Source organism: Meleagris gallopavo, chromosome Z, assembly GCF_905368555.1.
Source record: "Meleagris gallopavo chromosome Z, MGAL_WU_HG_1.1, whole genome shotgun sequence".
Lineage (NCBI taxonomy): Eukaryota > Metazoa > Chordata > Aves > Galliformes > Phasianidae > Meleagris > Meleagris gallopavo.
In genome coordinates, this window is record NC_139435.1 from 72957397 (window position 1) to 72976463 (window position 19067).

The 19067-nt window shown below is 41.9% G+C and overlaps 1 protein-coding gene across 1 annotated transcript; it reads left to right on the forward strand.

Moving 5' to 3' along the window:
• The first annotated feature begins 7766 nt into the window (after positions 1 to 7766).
• Positions 7767 to 17773, forward strand: CDO1 (cysteine dioxygenase type 1). The gene is made up of 5 exons (XM_085213387.1): positions 7767 to 8140; positions 9946 to 10023; positions 11971 to 12128; positions 14599 to 14768; positions 17029 to 17773. Exons 1-5 carry the CDS (start codon positions 7962 to 7964, stop codon positions 17056 to 17058), a joined length of 615 nt encoding a protein of 204 aa, XP_085069513.1. The 5' UTR covers positions 7767 to 7961; the 3' UTR covers positions 17059 to 17773.
• Positions 17774 to 19067: the final 1294 nt, after the last annotated feature.

Genomic DNA, 19067 nt, shown 5'->3' on the forward strand with positions numbered 1-19067 from the left:
TGCTTGCATGGTGTTGTGCCAGTTGACAGTCTTGGTCCCTGAGATAATCCACTTCTTCAGCAAGTTCATTCACAACAGTGTCTTCCAATTTAAAGCATGCTTGTGGAATAGCCTGAGTCACTTGTTGCTGTCTCATGCAATTTCTGTCTCCTGTAAGTGAACTGGAATCAATGTATCAAATTGTTTCCATCTTTCTAGAACTTCTGAAGAACCAATGCTCAGTTCCTCTACTGACCTGTTGCAATTTTTATGCAGCCAAACACTTGGGGTGTAATCCCTGAATGTGTTGCACTTGTTATGAGAATTATCACTTTTTCTTTTTTGATAGAAAACTTAGATAACGATCTGTTGCTTTCAGCAAACAAGGCAGAATTGTTTGCAAACTTAAACTCTTCAAATAATTCATAACTTTCACTGTTCAGAATCATGATCTCCTGGGTCTTTGTTGTAACAGGACTAATGTAGCAGCATGTGCTAATTCCCTCCCTGCTGGTGAAGAAACTGCCTGCTGGTTACTGTAAAGACAGAGTAACCTTGTATAGCCGCTAGAGGGTATACAAGGACAAAGATTCTTGCATAATATTTTCTGTTGGATTTTTTCCCTGTCTTTTTCATAATATGTCCACTTTGCCCACCCTGTAAATGTACACAGTTTGTTCTCCTTTGTGGCAGAGTGTTTGCCCAAGATAAGCTGATAGTCTGACTGTTTGTTCTGTTGGTGCCTTTCACCTCATTTGGTCTTAACAAATGGAACAGTTGATATGGTGCAAATGTGCTCTCCAGGAATGATGCAAGAATTTGTGTTGTTCTTAGGTTTGTTTGTTTTTTTTTAAAAAAAAAAAAAAGAAAATAAAACCTCACTAGGGTCTTTAGGTGAAGGCAGACTATAGTTTGTCATATCTTCACAGCTAATGAGAAAAGGTAATCAATCCTTCATGTTGAACCTATAGGTAAATTTTATCCCCTAGTTTATTTGTGCATTCTATCCGTACCCCTTTAGTGGCACTAGACCATTAAGGTAAAACCCAAATAAAAATATTTTCTGTGCTAAGTTTATTGAGCTTCCATATTTCTAACAAGTGAAATAGTTAAAATAGTAAATTAATTGCAGAATTCTGTTGGTCATTCAGTTGCAGTAAATTACGAGGCGTAATGTTACCCTAAAACAACCCTTTGCTGTGGATTTGGAGTGTGTTCAGCAGAAGCACATATGTATGCATGGATACACATCTGAATCAGAAACCAAGGGTTGTTCAAGATGTGTGAAGAAAGCCACGAAAATGCAGATCACAGAGGACTCTCCCTATCCACAGGTGGGCCTAAGTGTACCTAATTGTTCCTGATGTGTGTTTGATTAGAAAAGCATGAATATTCTCACAAACTCTTTGTACACTACCTTCTATTAACTAATACAACAGTACTTCTTAGAGTGTATATTTTTCCAACTGCCTTGCTGCTGTACATCCCTATGTATAAGCTCTCATTCGCAAGCAATGCCTCCCGTTTCATTATCTTAGCCACAACATCACAAGCAGGATGTTTGTGTTATGGCAGCAGAGGTCGGTTGAGCCTTTCCACCAGTATTCCTGTGCACTTTGTAACTGTGCGACAGATGGCAGCAGAGGGGCAGTCCGACAGAACGGTGTGTGACATGGAAGTGCAGTTGAAGCAAAGGTGTGTCGTGTAATTCCTCCATCTGGGAAAGATAGTGCCCACTGACAATCACTGATGGTTGCTGAATGTTTATGGACAAACAGAGGATGTGAGTGCAGTGAGGCAGTGGATGTGTTTCAGCAGTGGTGACAAGCAATGTGAGCGACAAGTCGCGTGCTGGATGGCCACGCGAATTTTTACACGAGCATCATGCAGGCTCCTACTCATCACTGGAAAAAAAGATGGTGACTGTATGGAAAAATGGTGTTTTGTAGCTGCTCTATCAAATGGTGTTGTTTTGCTCTTTGTATCTGTTGTAGTTTCAATGAAAATAAGAGCCATTACTTTGAACTTTTCACTACTTTCAACCTACATAAATCTCAACGTTTTTTAATTTAAAAGCATTTCCCTTTGTTCTGTCATTATCAGACCATGAAAAAAGTTGATCTCTCTCCTGATTTATAGGTTCCTTCTAAGAACTGGAAGGCCAAAATGAGGTGTCCCCAAGGCCTTTTCTTCTTCCAGCTAAACAAGACCAACTCCCTCAGCCTTTCTTTATAGGAGAGGTGCTCCAGCCCTCTGATCATCTTAGTGGCCTCCTCTGGATTCCCTACAGCAGCTCCACATCCTTCCTGTGCTGGGGACCCCAGACCTGGATGCAATCCTTCAAATGGGGCCTTGCAAGCCTGGAGCTGACAGGGATGATCACCTCCCTCCTGGCTATGCCAAAGTAATGTTAATTGTTACCATTGGAGGGAAAAAAAGCATCAAAGTAAGGATTGACATTTTGGACAACTTTTAAGAGGACAAAAGAAAAAGAAAAAAAAGGCCTACAAAGTGTCAATTTACGTAGAAAAGTATTGTTTCACCCAAAGATGCTACAAAGCATACATAGAATATTGTGTTCCACCCAAAGATGCTTATGTGACATTATTTGCAATGTAGTCACTTTATTTGATCTTATGTAATTGAATGAATCGAACGGGCAAATTGGAAAAAAAATCAGTAAATTATTTTTAAAGCTTGGGAAGTAAAGATATTTATTGGAAAAGAAAATTGTTACAATGGATTCATGAAATATTTTGAACTTCATGTTCTTCTGAGGCTGAACAGTGCTATGCAAAATTGTTATCCTGTTTCCAAAGTGACAGTTATCAAGTTCAAACCCTCTGAACTGGAAGGCATTGTGTATGATTTATTATTCAGGTAATGGTTTAGAGACTGGTCTTAATTATGAAGTTATAATCTGAAGCTTGAACTAATCTCAAAAGCATCTCGAAAACATAAAGGAGCTACATGAAGCTGAGCTGCATTAGCAGTAAAATGATCATATACATGATTACATTACAGTGAGGATACTGTGCAAATGCCATCTCTCTTATTAATTCCTGAAGAATTGCTGGTAAGATGTTAACAAAAAAGATGCATGTGTTAATTACCACCTTCCCCTCCCCATCCCCGCCCCTTCTCACCACCGATATAATCTTGAATGTACTGATTTACACTAAAATGGAGGGAAAAAAAGCACATATCAATTCTGCAACCCCCCCACTCAGCTTTAAAGCAGCTTCTGTTGGTCCACTGTTGCAGTTCATGCTTATTTTGCAGATCCAACTCCACTTTTACTTACATATGCTTTAATCCTATTCCATTCTTGAGTATCTTGGGGTCCCCATTACTCTTCAGTGATACTGCACAAAGGTTATGCAAGGCATTGTTTTCTGAGATCACACTTCAGCTTTGCTAGTACTGTACTTAATATGCTCCCAAGATTAAGTATCACAATATCCTAGTTATTATTTCTGTTCCTGGTTTGCGCTTGCTTCAACAGCTATAAACCCATGAGGTGCCAGATGCTCCTCACTCATCTTTAGTTGTAATAAAACTTTGATGCCTTGCTAACCAGAGAGACAAGAATTCATTAGGGATTTTTTTTTTCGTCTTAAAATAATCATTAAGGAAAATTGAATGAATTACATTACTGACTGAAAAAACACCAAAACGAGTAAGTTAGAAGCTTAGCATTAAGCCAGTCACACCACATCTGTGTTACTGGAGTCAGTGGTGCCAGAAAACTTTTGGGACACTCCATTGTCAGTACAGTCAATTGGTGGAAGAGTTGCAGGCACGGTTTCTGGCATGCATGCAATTTGTCAGTTATCAAGGTGCCTTTTCTGATAGGTAGTTAGCATGTTCTGGAGTCTAAGAGGTTAATAAGGCGGCTGCAAACTGCTCTTTGCTGGTTTACCTCTGCCAGAGGGCAGTCCTTGGCATATTTACTGGTGGATACACATTCCCACAGTTCATACAGGTGAGATTGGTTTCCCTGTATCCACATTGAGAAAAAAAAAAAAAAAAAAAGTGGATAAATACGGGGAAAAAAAATATTTCCCTCTTTGAACTTGAGAAGAAACCTCACATATTTTTAAAAGCAGCTCTCCAGCTTTCCTTCCTTGCAATTATCACATGCATACCTGCTCTCAATGCATACTGGCAGCTAGATTCTGAGACTTCCTTTTGAGAGCAGATTACGGTGGTGAGGGAAGTAATAATTGCTTATCTAAATTTAATCATGCTTTTTCTTGCTACACATCCTTGATGAATGTTAAATAGTAACAGTTAGGGAAAAGTGCAGGAGTCTGTGTCTACATCTTTTCATGGAACTGTTTTGTTTGCATATTATTTATGTATACATACATAAATAGTGTTAAAATATCACGGCATGAAGAGCTTTAGCATTTGAAAAAAATAAAAATAAAACACCAAAGAGGTTACAGTCAGTTGTTCCAGCTGCAAAAGTCCCCATGTAAAGTTAGAGCAGAAAAATATCTTTCCCTCAAACCCAGCTTGGTAACAGAACTTGGTAACAGAACCTTGGCAGCTCTCAGGAATTAAAATGCATTAAGAGCTCTCCAGCTCTGAAACAGGAAACCTCACAGAAGAGAATGGATCCAAACAAAACCACACAGTAAATACCATCAGTGCAGAGAAGTCTAGGCAGGACTTTATTTAGCTTTCTCAGTTAAGTACTGCAAATGTAAAGAAACAGAAGTGTGCTTTCAATTGGTTCTCACACAGAGAGGGTATGGGTGCCAGTCTTTTATATTTTGTTTCTAACACAGACACCTTTCTTGCAGCACACCAACCACACACTGAAATTGGATCAAACTACTTATTTTAGGAGCCTGTATGGTTTATGCCGTGCAGCTCTCCCACATGTTTTCCCTCATCCAGCAGCACACACACCGCTTAGCAGCAACCCATGTGTTCAGCGTATGGCAAGACTCGATGTATACTGCACTCATTTCACTCACTGATCACTGTGTTTTGTAGTCTGATTACATTTCATTGCATGATGTATAATATGACTTACTCTCAAACTCCTTTAGTGAATCGTTTCACAAGATGCAGATTCTCAAAGCAAGCCTGCTGCACACTGTGGGATCAGTCTCACCAGGTTATGTGGCAGTGGGGACACTGCAGTGCTGTTCATAGCCCCAGAACTGTCAGCCCATCTGAATATATGGCCCCTTCATCATTTTGCTTTGTCTTCCAGGTCAGAGTTTGAGAACTGCTGTTTTAGATGGCATGCTGTTATGCATTTTCCAAATGACAATTTGAGTGACATTTGCAATGCATATTTGCTTATGTTTCCTCTTGGTTCTACCCCAAAAGATGTCTTCCGTACAAATTGCATCTATCCAAGAGTTCATGTGGAATAAAAGGGATCAGTGTCATAGGTTGAGGTTTCAGATGTGGGGCACAGTCTTTAAATCACTCAAAGTTAAAGCAAAAGGTAGCAACCATACTGTAAATCTTTGGGTCTGTAAATGCGATATATTGAGGCAAGTGAGGCAAGTACTGCTGGGGAAGATTATTAACTTTTGTCCCTATTTCCGACTTGTGACCAAACACTCTGTTCTCTTAACCCTTCTTAGAGAGCTGCTGCCACTGAGATACATAGCACCAAAGCCTGCAGTGCCTTGAACGTGCACTACAGCTGTAGGTCCTAACTTTCTCTTACTGCTCAGCAGAAGCAAAGAAACTAAGGTCAGCAGAGACCTAATAGCAATGAATATATGATTGTAGTTTCATTATGCGGAGGAGATGTGAACTCTCTTTACTGGGTTGAAGTCCTGTTATTTTCCAGGCTAACAGAACAGAGTGAATAAGCACAGTATCGTTGTTTGCTGCAGTGGTCTGAAGATTCAGGCACTTTAGATCCCGCTTTCACCTTGCCTTCAGATTTTATCTGAAATGCAGTATGGATCATAAATTCTTCAGTCCCAAGCTATCTCTTCAGATCCAACACATAGTATACATTTTCTGATGCTGGGATTCAGCATCAGAAGATAATTCTAAATGAGTCAGGGGAAAACAAAAACAAAAAACTGTGAGCTGCACAGCCAGAGGAGGTGGGCTGCCAATACCTACTTGGATCATAAACTGGTGTCTCACTTGGTGTTCGGTATCACATCCCATGACTGCCTATAGTGCCTGCACCTGTCCTTGGTAAGAGCTGAGTGATTAGGCATTTGTCCATGAAGCAGTGTTTCTGTGATTATAGCCTAACCTCCCATCGTCAAAGGCAGAGAGTTCTAACCATCACCAGGAATAGTTTACTGTTTTCCTCTGTGCCTCTCAGTGAAGTCATGTCATAACAAATGCAAGAATGATTCACTGTTTGTGTGAACCCTCTGCTCTTCACAAGGAAAAAAATCCTCAGACCTTTATGCTTCTTCCCTTGCTTGCTCTTGCTCCAGCCCAAAGTGTATTTGCCCACTACAGGCACTCTGGTATCTGCATACATTTCAGATTAGAGGTGCTGGCATCCTGTGGGTGCAACAGCATCACACAGATTCAGCAGCACCAAACATGATTATGTGTATCCTCTGAGAGATGCCACTGAGTGCCACTGTTAAGTAAAGGAAAAGGGCTCATTTATCAGAGGAACAAAACAAAAACCACTGTGCTGTTGGCCTCAGTAGCTTTGGACATCCTTTTCAAACTAGATTGGCCAGTCTTAAAATGGACATATGCTTTTTGTTTTAAAACTTGAAGTTACACCATCCATTACATTTGATGGAATAAAGCCTCCTACAGACTTGAGGACTATTCCAGTGAATAGTTGAGGAACATGAGCATTAATTAATTTCTATTGGAGTATAAATGGTGGTATAAATGGTAATGATCTTAAGAAATGAAAAGAAATGGGAATAATGCCATATTCTTCTTCAGAAAGAGGCAACTGATAAAGTGAAGACAACTCCAATTCTGTGTGGATTACAACACTCTACTTTATTTGGTTTGTCAGTGGCAGACAGCCTCAGTGACTGAGGTTATATGCAGCATCAACTGCTGTACATGAGCTCGGATTCTTGTGCCATTTCTGTCAGTGTGGTGAGTAAAAATCCATAACCATTGTTCCTAATTATTTTCATGTGCATTAACGTCAATTAATGAACTCCTTCAGAGGTTTTCAGGATTAACACCATCATGCTGAAATATTCAAAATGAAAATATTCGTGAATATATGTGAATAGGGACAAAAGGGAGGAGGACAGGAAAGGAATATACTAAAAAAATATCAATCTTGTAATGAAGTTAAAGAAAAAAACTCTGAATTTGTTTGCAGCTTTATAAGTGAGCTACAACCAACGGCAGCTGCCGTGTGAAACTGCAATAAGTAAATCCAGTCTACTCAGCTGTAACACAAGGAGGTACGAAGTGCCCCTCCTGTTGCATCTAAAGACATCTCTAATGATGCCATCAACGCTGCGCCAAACAAATCGAAGTTCTGAAGTCTCTGGAATTAACAGTGGAAGCATAATGGTTTTTCCTGTGTTTGAATACCTGGACATCACCAAACACTGAACATACCACCAAGGGAAGTGATGTGCTCGTTCTTTGCCTGTTCTTCAGCTGAAAAGAAGGGATGCTTTTCGTTTAGCCACGCAGCGGCCGTTGCTATCGTTAGCAGAGTCTCCTGGTTGCAACGCACAGATTCAGGTTCTTTCAAACCTTACAAAGCCGGCCTGAAATCACCGCCTCCTCCCTCGGAGGCAGCTGCGGCTGCACGGCCGTCCCCGGGCCGCCGTCGCCGGCCGAGGTGCTCGCGGCGGCGGGGATCCGAGCCCCGCCCGCCGGTGCCTGTGCCGCCGCAGGGCCGGGCAGGCCTGGCCGCGGTCCCGCCCGTCGCCGCCCGGCCCCTCCGCCCGCCGGGGCGGTGGCAGCTCCCGCCGTGCCTCCCGGCGCATAAAAGCGGGCGGCGGAGCCGGGCAAGGCAGCGCGGCGGACGGTGACCGGCGATGGAGCAGCCGGTGCAGACGGAGATGTGGAAGGCGGGGAGCCTGGAGGAGTTGGTCCGCATCCTCCACCGGCTTTTCGCCGAGGACAAAGTCAGCGTGGAGGAGGTGCAGGCGCTGATGGAGTCCTACGAGAGCAACCCCGACGAGTGGCTGCAGTACGCCCAGTTCGATCAGTACAGGTAGGCGAGCGGGGGCCCCGCCGCGTTGCTCGCCCTGCCGACCCCCACCCTGCCGACCCCCGCCGCAGCCCCTCCGGGCGGCACGCCGGGCTCGGGCCGCCATCCCGACCTGGGCGCGGTGGTCCTCGTTGTGCCCCCGGAGGGCCGAGCCGGGGCGGAGAGCGGGCGGGGCGGCGGCGGCCAATGGAGGCAGCCCCGGCTCAGGTCCCCTCGGGCCTGGAGGGCGCGGGGATGTAGCGGGGGGCGGGGGGTGTTGGTCCGGAGCTCCGCGGGGCGAAGCTGTGCGTTGCGTCCACGGGGGACGGCGCGGTTAGTGGGCGCTTCGATCCGCCGCGCCGACAGCTGGGCTGATCCTGCCGCTGGTGGCTCCCTTCTCTTGCATTTAAAAGTAGATGGATTTTATTCGAGCATCTCCCTTGAAACTTGCAGACCGAACGGACTCTTCCTTCTGACCTCGCTGCTGTGGACGCGTCGTACCATTCTGGGGTTTTTAGCCTCTCTTCATCTCGTGTTTTCTCTGTTTGAGACAAATTGCAAACTTAAGGAAAGTAAGGATTAGAAATCTTTCTAATGCCAGCATGCCTGGCAGCCTGACCTGCTGACTGAAATAACAGCGCTTGAAGAGTCCATTCCATTGCCAGCATTGATTGCTTGTGCTCTGACATGGTAGGAGAAATTACGCCTATCTAAAGCACACAAAGATTGTGAGTGCTAAAAAGGCAGCATATTGGCATAGGTGTTATGCTCTGAATGTGATCTACTTCCCATCTTCATTGCAGTAGAGTGTGATTAAGAAGAAACTATTACAAAATCAACTGATATCAGGCAGTTTCTGTGTGCCTGTGCTTGCATAATTTAGATAAAAGCGTGGCATCTCTAAAGGGCATAAATTTGATTTATTTGGCAAAGTGCTAATAATCATGACTACAGCTAAGACAGAACCAGTGGGTGATTTGCACTGTAACAGCTAGAGGCCTTGAATCATTAGAGCCACAGTATGGTAAGCAATTTACTGGGCAAAGAGAAAGGAGGGCGCTTCTGCAGGGAGCTTCTCAGCAGCGTGTGGTGAGTAGGAAAGGCATGCCAGGGGTGCAAGGAAACCAGTGTGGCTGTTCAGAAAACTCCTTCAAACCTCAAGAGCAAATAACATTCTGGAATACAGATTGATTGCAAAGCTTTTAAAAGCAAGTATTTTGTCTTTTGCCTTTAAGCTAGCAAAATGCTGCAGAAATTAGACCCATTGGTATGGGTCTAAGCACAAGAACTCTATGGTATGAGGTGTATACTCTTATACTCTTGTCCTGAAAGCTCTAAGTGAGAACCTGATGTCTTTTTTTTTTTTTTTTTTTTTCCTAATACAAATGAATGCTGTGTAACGAGAAAGAGCCAAGAATATCCAAAAAATAGCTGTAGAATGATGTTACCATGTATTTTTCTTATTTCATAGCAGTCTTCTGTTTCTAATTATAAGCCAGCTGCTGGAGTGACTTCATCCAATAACTATTTTGATTTGATCCCGTCTACCACTCTAGTCTTAGACTCACAGTTCCCAAACTCTGATCTATCCATGTAATTCAAAAGCAATATGATTGTTAAATATTAACTACGTCCAATTTTTACCTTCTGAGGAAAAAGTACTTTCACAAAAACAGCTTTAAAGTTCAACTTCACTTTTTCCAAGAAAAAACTTTTCTTTCAGTAACAAGGTTTTTATGTTGCAGCTTGCTTGTATAGCAATGTTTATATAATTTTGTCTTTCATGAGCATATCAGTACAGTTAGAAAAGCAAACACTTTATATTGCAGATATACAAGAAATCTTGTGGACAATGGAAATGGAAAGTTCAACTTGATGATCTTGTGCTGGGGTGAAGGACATGGCAGGTTCGTATTCAAAGATTATGGCTTTAGCAAACAGATATAAAGCTACTGTATCTTTCATTGTTAAATGAGAAGAGGAAAAGAATCAGCCCTGCACGAGCTGTTAGAAAACATCTGGAAATTAAGCAGTATGGAATTGGTCATTATTCATTTTGGATAGCAGTCCTGAATACTTGATTTTTTATTTGGTTCTTGCTAGACTGTACCTCATGGACATTTTTAGAGTATTTAGGATAACTACTTTTGCCAAATTAAGCTCCCTTTTTGTCTGAGGACGTTTTTAATCCCAGTACTGCAGTGGGTCCTGTGGGTAGGGCAGGTTGGATGGACCCTGCTGTTTCTGAGAGATCTGCCTCACTTTGCTGCAGAAGCAGGACTTGGTCCAGTTTAAGCAGCCTTTGCTCTCCTGTGTTGTTTCAATCTAGTCTCTGCCACATGACAATAAAAGTACATCTGGGTGAGAACTCTGATCCGCAGGCTCAGACCTCACCTCCTCCCTGTGAGCTGTGTGGTCCTACAACTTGAAGGAAGGACCTGTCCCATGGAGGGACCTTCACAAAACATTGGCCAAAACACAAAGTGAAATAACAAAACTTGCAGGTTTTGGCTTTTTGGCCTTCTATATATAAAAACAGCTCTAGGGAGCTGTGAGGATGAGGTTTTTGTTTGCTTTAATCGAGCACACATAGCGAACTTTTATGGTATTCTCTACTGGATGCCTTGAAATTATACCCAGAGACATGTAAGAATCAAGTCCACCACCACTGGTCCTTCTGGGCTGTTCTCACAAAGGCTGTAATTTATACCAAACTCTGTTTGAGTTGAATGAGCATTTACTCGAGCTAGACATAGAGACCACAAGCAGATTTCTACTTCCTACGTGAGGAGGATCAGATTGTTCTCATGGCTTGTGGAAGGACAGTGACAATGTGTCATGTGTGAAGTGTTCTATGCCTGAAGAAAGCTCTGCCTTCTTGACATTTCACTTTGTAAGGAAGCTAATTTTTTCATTGAAGAAATAAAATATTTAAAGAAGTTTGTTTATTGAAAACAGTAATGTACAAATACCAAGTTTTGATTGAAACTCAATAGGACTGTGCTTCAGAAGGGGCCAGATTCCCCCTTCTTCCATCAACCCAGTGAATGGAAACCTCTCCTTTTGCCCCAGCCTGCTGGCTGCTTTAACAGTTAGTCCTCTATTTAAAAAAAATAAATCAAAAACAAATAAAATCCAGCCCACGTATCTCCAATTGTAGCAAATAAAGCATGGTTCTGAGCAAGGAGACAGACCAAGCAAACACACAGATTGTGCCAAATCCTGCTGTTTTTGTTCATTTTTGCCATACCAGTGAAATTAACAGGTTACTATAGCTGGTTGTACTTATCAGAGTGAGAAGTACACTCTTTTCTCTATTCAGTAACTGCCTATGCACCCCAACAGTAAAGAGTGCATAGAAATTAAGTGGAAGTCACTAACTTATCCCATGTTTTGGGAGGGAACATGGTGAATCTGCAAATATCAGATGTATTTGCAAGTTTATTCTGGCCTCTGCCTGGAGATCCCTGTGGAAAGCATTGTTCTGTTTCTTGGCCCACAGGAGTTGCTGTTCTGAAGAGGTTTTTCTCCATCCTTCTTAGACTTCCTTTGTATTTTTCCCTGGCAAGATCACATGTTGACCAATACCTGACTTTTCCCTAAATCCCACTACATGTAAACTTATCCCACTACGGTTCTAACAGGTTGTTTTTAAGTAGGCATATCCTAGTGCCTCTGGATGTACTTGCATTTTTTCTTTTCTCTTTTCCTAAGATTATTGTGCATGACCCATGTGCAATCGCATATAATTCTTGAGGCTATGTCCAGATACTATATGTTGTGCCATCTGTTCAGTTTGCAGTACTTAAATATGCATATCCTTCTGAGTTTGGTTATTCTTTTCACATATATAGCAGCATCCATGACCACACTGATTCACACTGCTTTATGAAGATTCTCCAGGGAAATCTAAAGGAGACTCTGTTTGAATGGCCTGAGAAAAAAGGGAATGGTGAAATGACTAAGAAATCAGAGCGAGTTTTGAGAGAAAATCAGTGTGCCTATATTAATGGTAAGCTCTTCTCATAGCTTGTTTGACAACTACTTACCCTTGAGTCCCATTTCTTTGTGTGCTCTCTAAATAGTTTCCTGCATCCAGTATGATGCTTATGGCATTTTGCATGACTGTCAAAGAACAGGGATCTTTAGATTCTGCACAGGCTGCACATTTACATTCAGTGAAACAACAAAATAGTCCTTCAACTCGCTCATAAGTCATTGCAACAATTGCTTGATACTTAGATGTATTAGATAGCTCCTCTACTCCATTCAGCGCTATGTCCCAAATAAATATCTGAAATTGCTTATAAACTTAGAGCTTTCATGAGAAATAAGGGAACTAAAGTTTTGATAGTTTAATCATCTTAATCTTTTAATTTTTTTTCCAAAGAAGTAATCCTTTTGGTAAACAATGGAAATCCGAGGACAAAAAAATACAAAAGCTGTCGATGAAGTATATGGAGCAGGCAGAAGCAAAGGCCCTGATCCCCAGGTTTATTGTCCAAACCATCAGGAGACCGTAGTGCTGAAGTGCAGTGTCAGCACAAGTGGGCAGACTTGAGCATTTCAGTTTACAAAATGATTGCCTCCCCTCAGGCACTGAGAGACAACCAAGTCTCCAGCATATGGTTGCCTAGATACCTAAAGCTGTGCCTACCCGTAGTTATCACCGTGCTGTGTGTGCTGAAGGCCATCTGGTAGTGACCAGCTTGTTATCATGGTCTGATCCTATGAAAGACATCATACATCGTGTTGAAGGGCAGTGAGTATTGCTGAGTAGTGGCAAAGCCCTGGGGAATGGGGGCATCTGCCTTCTGTGTGATGGCTTAGAAACTGGAGCAAGCACCTGGTGGGGCTGAGCCCTGGAGCTCCTTAGCAGAGCCTCATATTGAGTTGTGTATTAAGCATGGAGGAAGCAAGAGCAGGACTCTGCAGCCCTTTGTTGAAGGAATGCTGTGTTAACTGAAATCACAAAATCCACAGGGCAGGAAATACAGACAGGAGCTTGACACGTCTGCTGATGAAAGGGTTGCTCCCACACTGCTGCCAAGAGGTTCTCATCCTTGTGTAGATCTTCCTCACTATGCAGTTATTTCCCTTGCAAGGAATTATACTCCATGTGCAATCCAAACTTTCTCTATTGTTTAAAACAAATTTGATATTTGCTTCTCTGGGCCAGTCTGGATCTCGGACATGTTTCCTGGCTGAGAGCTTGCTTTAAAAATAAATGACTAAGAAAGCAGATAGATAAAAAACAACTAGAAGAAAAACACTGGTGGAGTGGTGATTACCTTAAATACTTCAACAATGTGCTTCATGTTTTCACTGCATGCTTCTTGGCTACTGTTGCACTTTACCTTTGAGGTTAAATTCCACCCAGTTGAGTTCAAGTCTTCTATTACATGAGCACAGAATTAGGACAGCACATCCTCTATCTAAATAAATTATGGTAATGACACCTGCAGCTCACACTTCCAATGTATCTAAGTTAAAAGTGTCCATAGGATTCAAGAGTAATATGCCAACATTGTGCAATAGCAGAGTAGGTATTATATAACAAATTAGTGCAGGTACAAAAGCCTGAATTGTTTCTACAGCAGGATCATGATTTTGAATAGAAGGTCTCTCCTACGTAACTCAAAAGCTCAAATTTATTGTAGAATGGAAATGTTCTCTTGGGGGGTGGATGTGATTCTTCATACTTTACATCTTCGTGTGACTGCTTGATTTCTACTCCGTTGCTCCAGCAGGCACCATTACTTTGTTAGTAGCCACACAACAAGACAGTGCCTTGTTTTATTACAAGTTCAATTATGCTTGCTATTCATCTAAAGTTGGAAGTGTGCCAGTCACTAGTAATTTGTCACCTTATTCAAAAGATCAGACAAATGAAAAGGCTGTTGTGCTCCGAACTAACACTCTGGAAAGATTAATTAGTAAACAGATGCCTTCAACAGAAGATAACTATGTCTTTGCCCCAGATACAAGTAGCTGACTGTTAACATGACTGACGTCCTTGTTAACTGGGCTAAGGATTAATAATAGAAAAACTTCCTCCCTGTAGAACATCTTGATGTTTTTAAAAAACATGAACTTTCCTGCTTCTAGGGGATCTATAACAGCATCTCTGAGGAAATTAAATTACCATGAGCTCCTTTAGAAATGATAGCTTGAAAATAACTGACAGTATGGCTATCCTCAGGCTTGTCTGGATTCCTATTGGCCCTCAGCCAGTAGCAGATAATCCAGCATTATAGGAGGTGTGAAATGCTGTAAGGTGATTTGAAGTATTTAGGAACTTGTGCTGGAGATCAGCAGTCAGATTCCCTGCACTGAATTATGCACTGCCTTTTAAAGTGCAGGAATGCCTAACTGACTTGCTCACTAGTTTAAGCTTAGATAACTTTTTTTGCCAGACATTTGAGATCTCAGTAAATCTGCCTGTTAACTCAACTTCTTGTTTCGTGCTGCAACTTGTGTAGACTCCATTGGCCTGCATCGTGTGGAGAACATCAGCCACACAGAGACTGCTGTCAGCCTGCATTTGTACAGCCCGCCCTTTGACAGCTGCAACACCTTTGACCAGAGGACGGGGCACAAGCACAAAGTCAAGATGACCTTCTACAGCCAGTTTGGAGAAAGGACTCACTGTGTAAGTAGGAGGCAGTACGCTCCCCAGCAGCCCTCAGCTCTGAGCACAGGGCTGAGGCTGAGGGCTGCACTCTTGCCCCCACATGTGGGACCAGTGGAACTGGGGCCTGCCCAGCTCAGGCAGGAGCTCCTGGGATACTCATGCCTGGCATCAACATAAAGCCTGATTCCAAACACCACTCAATTTTTCTGTTAGCGCCTCCCTGGTGTGCAGTTCTCTGCTTTGTAAGAGAGTATGGTAACACAGCCACGTATTTTATAAATGGGAAAACCAAGTCTGAGGACTTGCCACATGTGAGTGATGACACTGGATTTGGCTGCTCACCCCACAACCTCATTTCTTCTTTCCTGTGGTCTCAGTTGACCAATTTGTGTGAGTGCTGAAACAGCCTACCTCCTTTGGTCAGCAGGAGATAAGTTCTGTGCTGAGAAATGAGAATTTGGCCCTTAGCTGCATGCCTTCAGGCAGCAAATGATGGTAAATGCAACCTAGTCAATGGAAAACAGCAAAGTGGCCAGATCGTTTTATCCACTTTAAGTCATGTGTAACATTTCCTGTATAAACTGTTCTGCCAAAAAGCATCAGTTTTCAAGTCAGATGTTTTAAGCCTCATAACTCACAGTGAACTGAAGCATTTTTTTAACAAGTTGAATATAATTCTTCAAAATTGAAACTTTGAAATGGAAAAAGTATGATTTGAGAAAGAGTTGGCTGGTTGGCTGTTGTCTGCATTTTTAAGCAACTACATGAGGTCGTATCTGGGTAGAATAGAAATCTTAACATAAGCTTTAGGAAACCGTGCTAGGACATCTGGGAGAGCTTATTAGGGCTCCTTCTAGCACTATTCCATGCATTGGGAAACCAAACCTCTTAAAAGGGGAGAAAAGAGATTCTTATTGGTCAGCCATACTGGAAGTTCAATGACTGTGTTCTTTTAGTTACAGAACAATTTCACCCTTCACAGAAGCCAGAAATTCAGTAGTTTAATGGAGTGAGCCCTCAGTAAGATCATGTTGAATTTTTATGTAATCAGTGAGAACAGTGTAAATTATTTGAAGCTTGTCACATTATATGATTACTTTTCCAAATGGCTAAAACACAAACTTTAATATTCCCACTTTTGAAAGGTCTTTGAGAAAGTAAATCCAAACTTTTAATTCAGATTTCTAGGGAAAATTATGTGAAAAAATGTTTAATGAAGTTAATATGGGAGTTTGGTATTTGCTTGCTTCCTTTTTGTTTTAAGTGTTAACTGAACACGAAAAATGTAAGATAGCAAGCAAAACTAGTCCTGGACTGTTTAGCTACTCTTGATCTATAACCAACTGACCATGCCTATATCTTTGAGGGGAATTGGATCTGGCTTGCTGGACAGAGGTAAATCTTAGTCACTGGGTCTTTTCAATGAGTTGCTGTAAATGAAATTCAAGCAAGGGGAAAAGCAGTGTCTGGGCTGGGCCACCCACTCATCTTAAATGACCTCATGCTACCAAAGCCGCCTGGCCAGAGTGAGGGTTTCTGGAAAGCTTGGTGGAAACTCAGGCTTCCTTCTCTTACTGTGTAGCAAAACACAAAAGGAAGAGAGCTATCAGTTAAAAATACAGAGAGTATAATGTGAAGCACACATACATATCTTTTACAAGTGAAGTCTGCCTAACCAAAGCACATTCAGTGCTTCCTATTTTTTGCAAGTAAAACATTCAGATAAATCCCTGGAGTTTTCTAGCTATGCTAGAGTTTTAGTTCATTAATTCTGCAGTAAATTCTGCAGGTGAATAAGTTATGTAGGTCTAATTATTAAAATAGCATGTCATTATGCTACCACGGCCTTGCCCATGGAAGTTAGAGTTGACACAGTCTGGGTGCAAACTGTAAGAGTTCTGATGCGAAAGTTCCCTGAGGTAAAGCTGGCAGTGCCTTCAGTTCCAAAGCACACCAGCACTTCTTCTTGCCACTGGTCTTACTGGGGAGGGCAGTTTCTCACTACAGCCTGCCGTTCAGGCTGGACTTCCCACTTCCATCAGACCGCTGTGAGTTCAGGCCTGAGGGGTCCGCTCTCTTCAGCTGCCTTTTTGGCCAAGGTCTTGTTTGTGGCCACACTCAGAGCTGATGAATGACAAGACTGCTTTGATCGTGTTCACAGCACCCTCTATAAAACGTGTGGAATGCCTCGCGAGCAGTACAGAGAACTAGTACACCATGAACAAGGACAGTCAGTGCCTCTTTCCTTGAAACAGCAACCTGTCCTTTTCACTTGCAGGCCATGGCAATGCCACAGGAGAACAACTGAGGAGCACCAGCACGCGTTTGCACAGGACCTGCTGAATGTTGAACCAGGGACAGAAGACTCATGTGGCTCTTTGTATACTTTGTGCGTGGATGTACACTAGGGCAGCTTCCAGCAAACCCCCATTTTCCCTGAGTGAATGGTGATCACGGGACACTAAGCCAGCTAGTGCCATCAACTACTTCAGAGGTTAGATACCTTTCCTTGGCTACTGCCAAGTCAGAATTAAGTAGTTTGTTTTCTGATTCTAGCCTCCTTTTGATTCTGCTTCTCTTAGCACACTGAGAGTATCAGAAATAGGGTTTAAACATCATCTGACACTACTTAATAGGCCTAGATGTATGTAAATTCTCAGCGTAATTAATAACCACGTACACTTGTAAGCTTCCAGTCACTTGTACCTATGAGTAGTACACTAGATACAATTAGCAGATTTTTTTTTTTATTAACACTTTTAGGTTTTAATGATCTAAGCCATTTTGATAGTTTTGTGCATTTTTTACTTTTTTTTTTTTTTTACAATTTCATTTGTCAGATCTTGTTTTTAATAGGAGCAGCAAAATGCTTCATGCACAATGATTTTCAAAACTGGGCAGAGATTTGGGGTTTTAATAAGACTAATCATACTTAACACAGCTGATGTCCGGTTTCCAAAGTGTTCTGTGTAGCTATTGAAGTCCTTTCAGGTAACTGAAATAAAACTGGATTTGTGCACAGACTTAATAGTTTTCAGCCTTTTTCTCTTTGTAACTGAGGTTTTCATCATCCTTTATTAATGTCCATATTGGTCATAACCATAAAAGACTTACTCAAGCAATAATCCTTTAAATAAGGATTTAGAAAGCTGGAATTATTTCAAACATGCAGAGAATTCTGATGCCAATTAAGCTGGTGGGAGATTTGCCACTGAGTTCACCGATGCTTGGTTTTATTTTCAAATTTAATTACAAAGAAAGCATCATCTCAAAAGAAAAAAAAATAAAATTAACTGCTTAAATGTACAAACATCACTGAAGCTGCCCTCACTGAGGCCGTGCTAATCACTTAACACAGATAGTACATTGACAGCAAATGTGTGGAATGTTTGATTAGATGAAGGCTCATTACTCAGTTAGCAATGTAAGTCTTAACAGTAATCTCTTTAGATCAATCACACATCTTGACCAGCCCAGAAAATATTATTTACTTGGTGAGGCCCTGTTTTCAGGGAGGCTCTTTTTTGATTTTCAAAGAATGCTTAAGCAGTGTCACAGTTTTTAAATTAAGCTATGACAGCCTGGTCTGGTGGTTGGTGACCCTGCACATAGCAGGGGGCTTGAAACTAGATGATCATTGTGTCCTTTTCAACCCAAGCCATTCTAGGATTCTATGATTCTATGATTCTATGATTCTACGACTTTGAGCTGCATTTACTCTTTGAGCCTGGGGGAAGGCTCTGCGTGCTTTGCACAGGGGAGGGAACGAGGATATGGAAGTAAAAGAGGAAGAGAAATGAAAGTCAAAGCAGTCCTAAAGGCAAAAGAAGAGGAGGAAGCTGTAGCAGTGAGGACTGTCTACGAGAGATGGAACTGGAGACTTTGCCAGTGGGCAGGAGATTAAGGATATGCACAGCCCCAAACTGGAAGTAATATTAAGAGCATTGACACCACAGACATACATAATCCTCTGATTTTTCTGGGCTCTGGCATACCCCGAGATGTAGCATGGTTTGTGTTTTTTGTTGTTGTTGTTTTGTTTTTGTTTGTTGTTTGTTTTGTATTGTGTTTTTTTTTTTTTTTTTTTTTTTTTTTGTATTTCACAGGAACCAATTCTTGAAAAATCTTGTCAAGACAAACGTTTACCAGCTAAGATTTGACGTGGTTTGTCTTGTGAGCATCAGAGATGAGCTGAGGCTATGTCATCTAGGTGCTCTGCTTGTACAGGGTCACTGAGAGCATATAGCTCACAGTTGTGTCCATGCTTTTGCTTACTAGCTAAAATTAAAACCCAACAGTTCACAGAGCACAGGTTCT

Excerpts from the sequence above, each read along its gene's own strand:
- CDO1 (XM_085213387.1), top strand. The coding sequence starts at position 7,962 with ATGGAGCAGCCGGTGCAGACGGAGATGTGGAAGGCGGGGAGCCTGGAG. Across the intron at positions 8,141-9,945 it reads GCCCAGTTCGATCAGTACAG|ATATACAAGAAATCTTGTGG; the intron begins GTAGGCGAGCGG and ends TTTATATTGCAG. Across the intron at positions 12,129-14,598 it reads TCAGTGTGCCTATATTAATG|ACTCCATTGGCCTGCATCGT; the intron begins GTAAGCTCTTCT and ends CAACTTGTGTAG.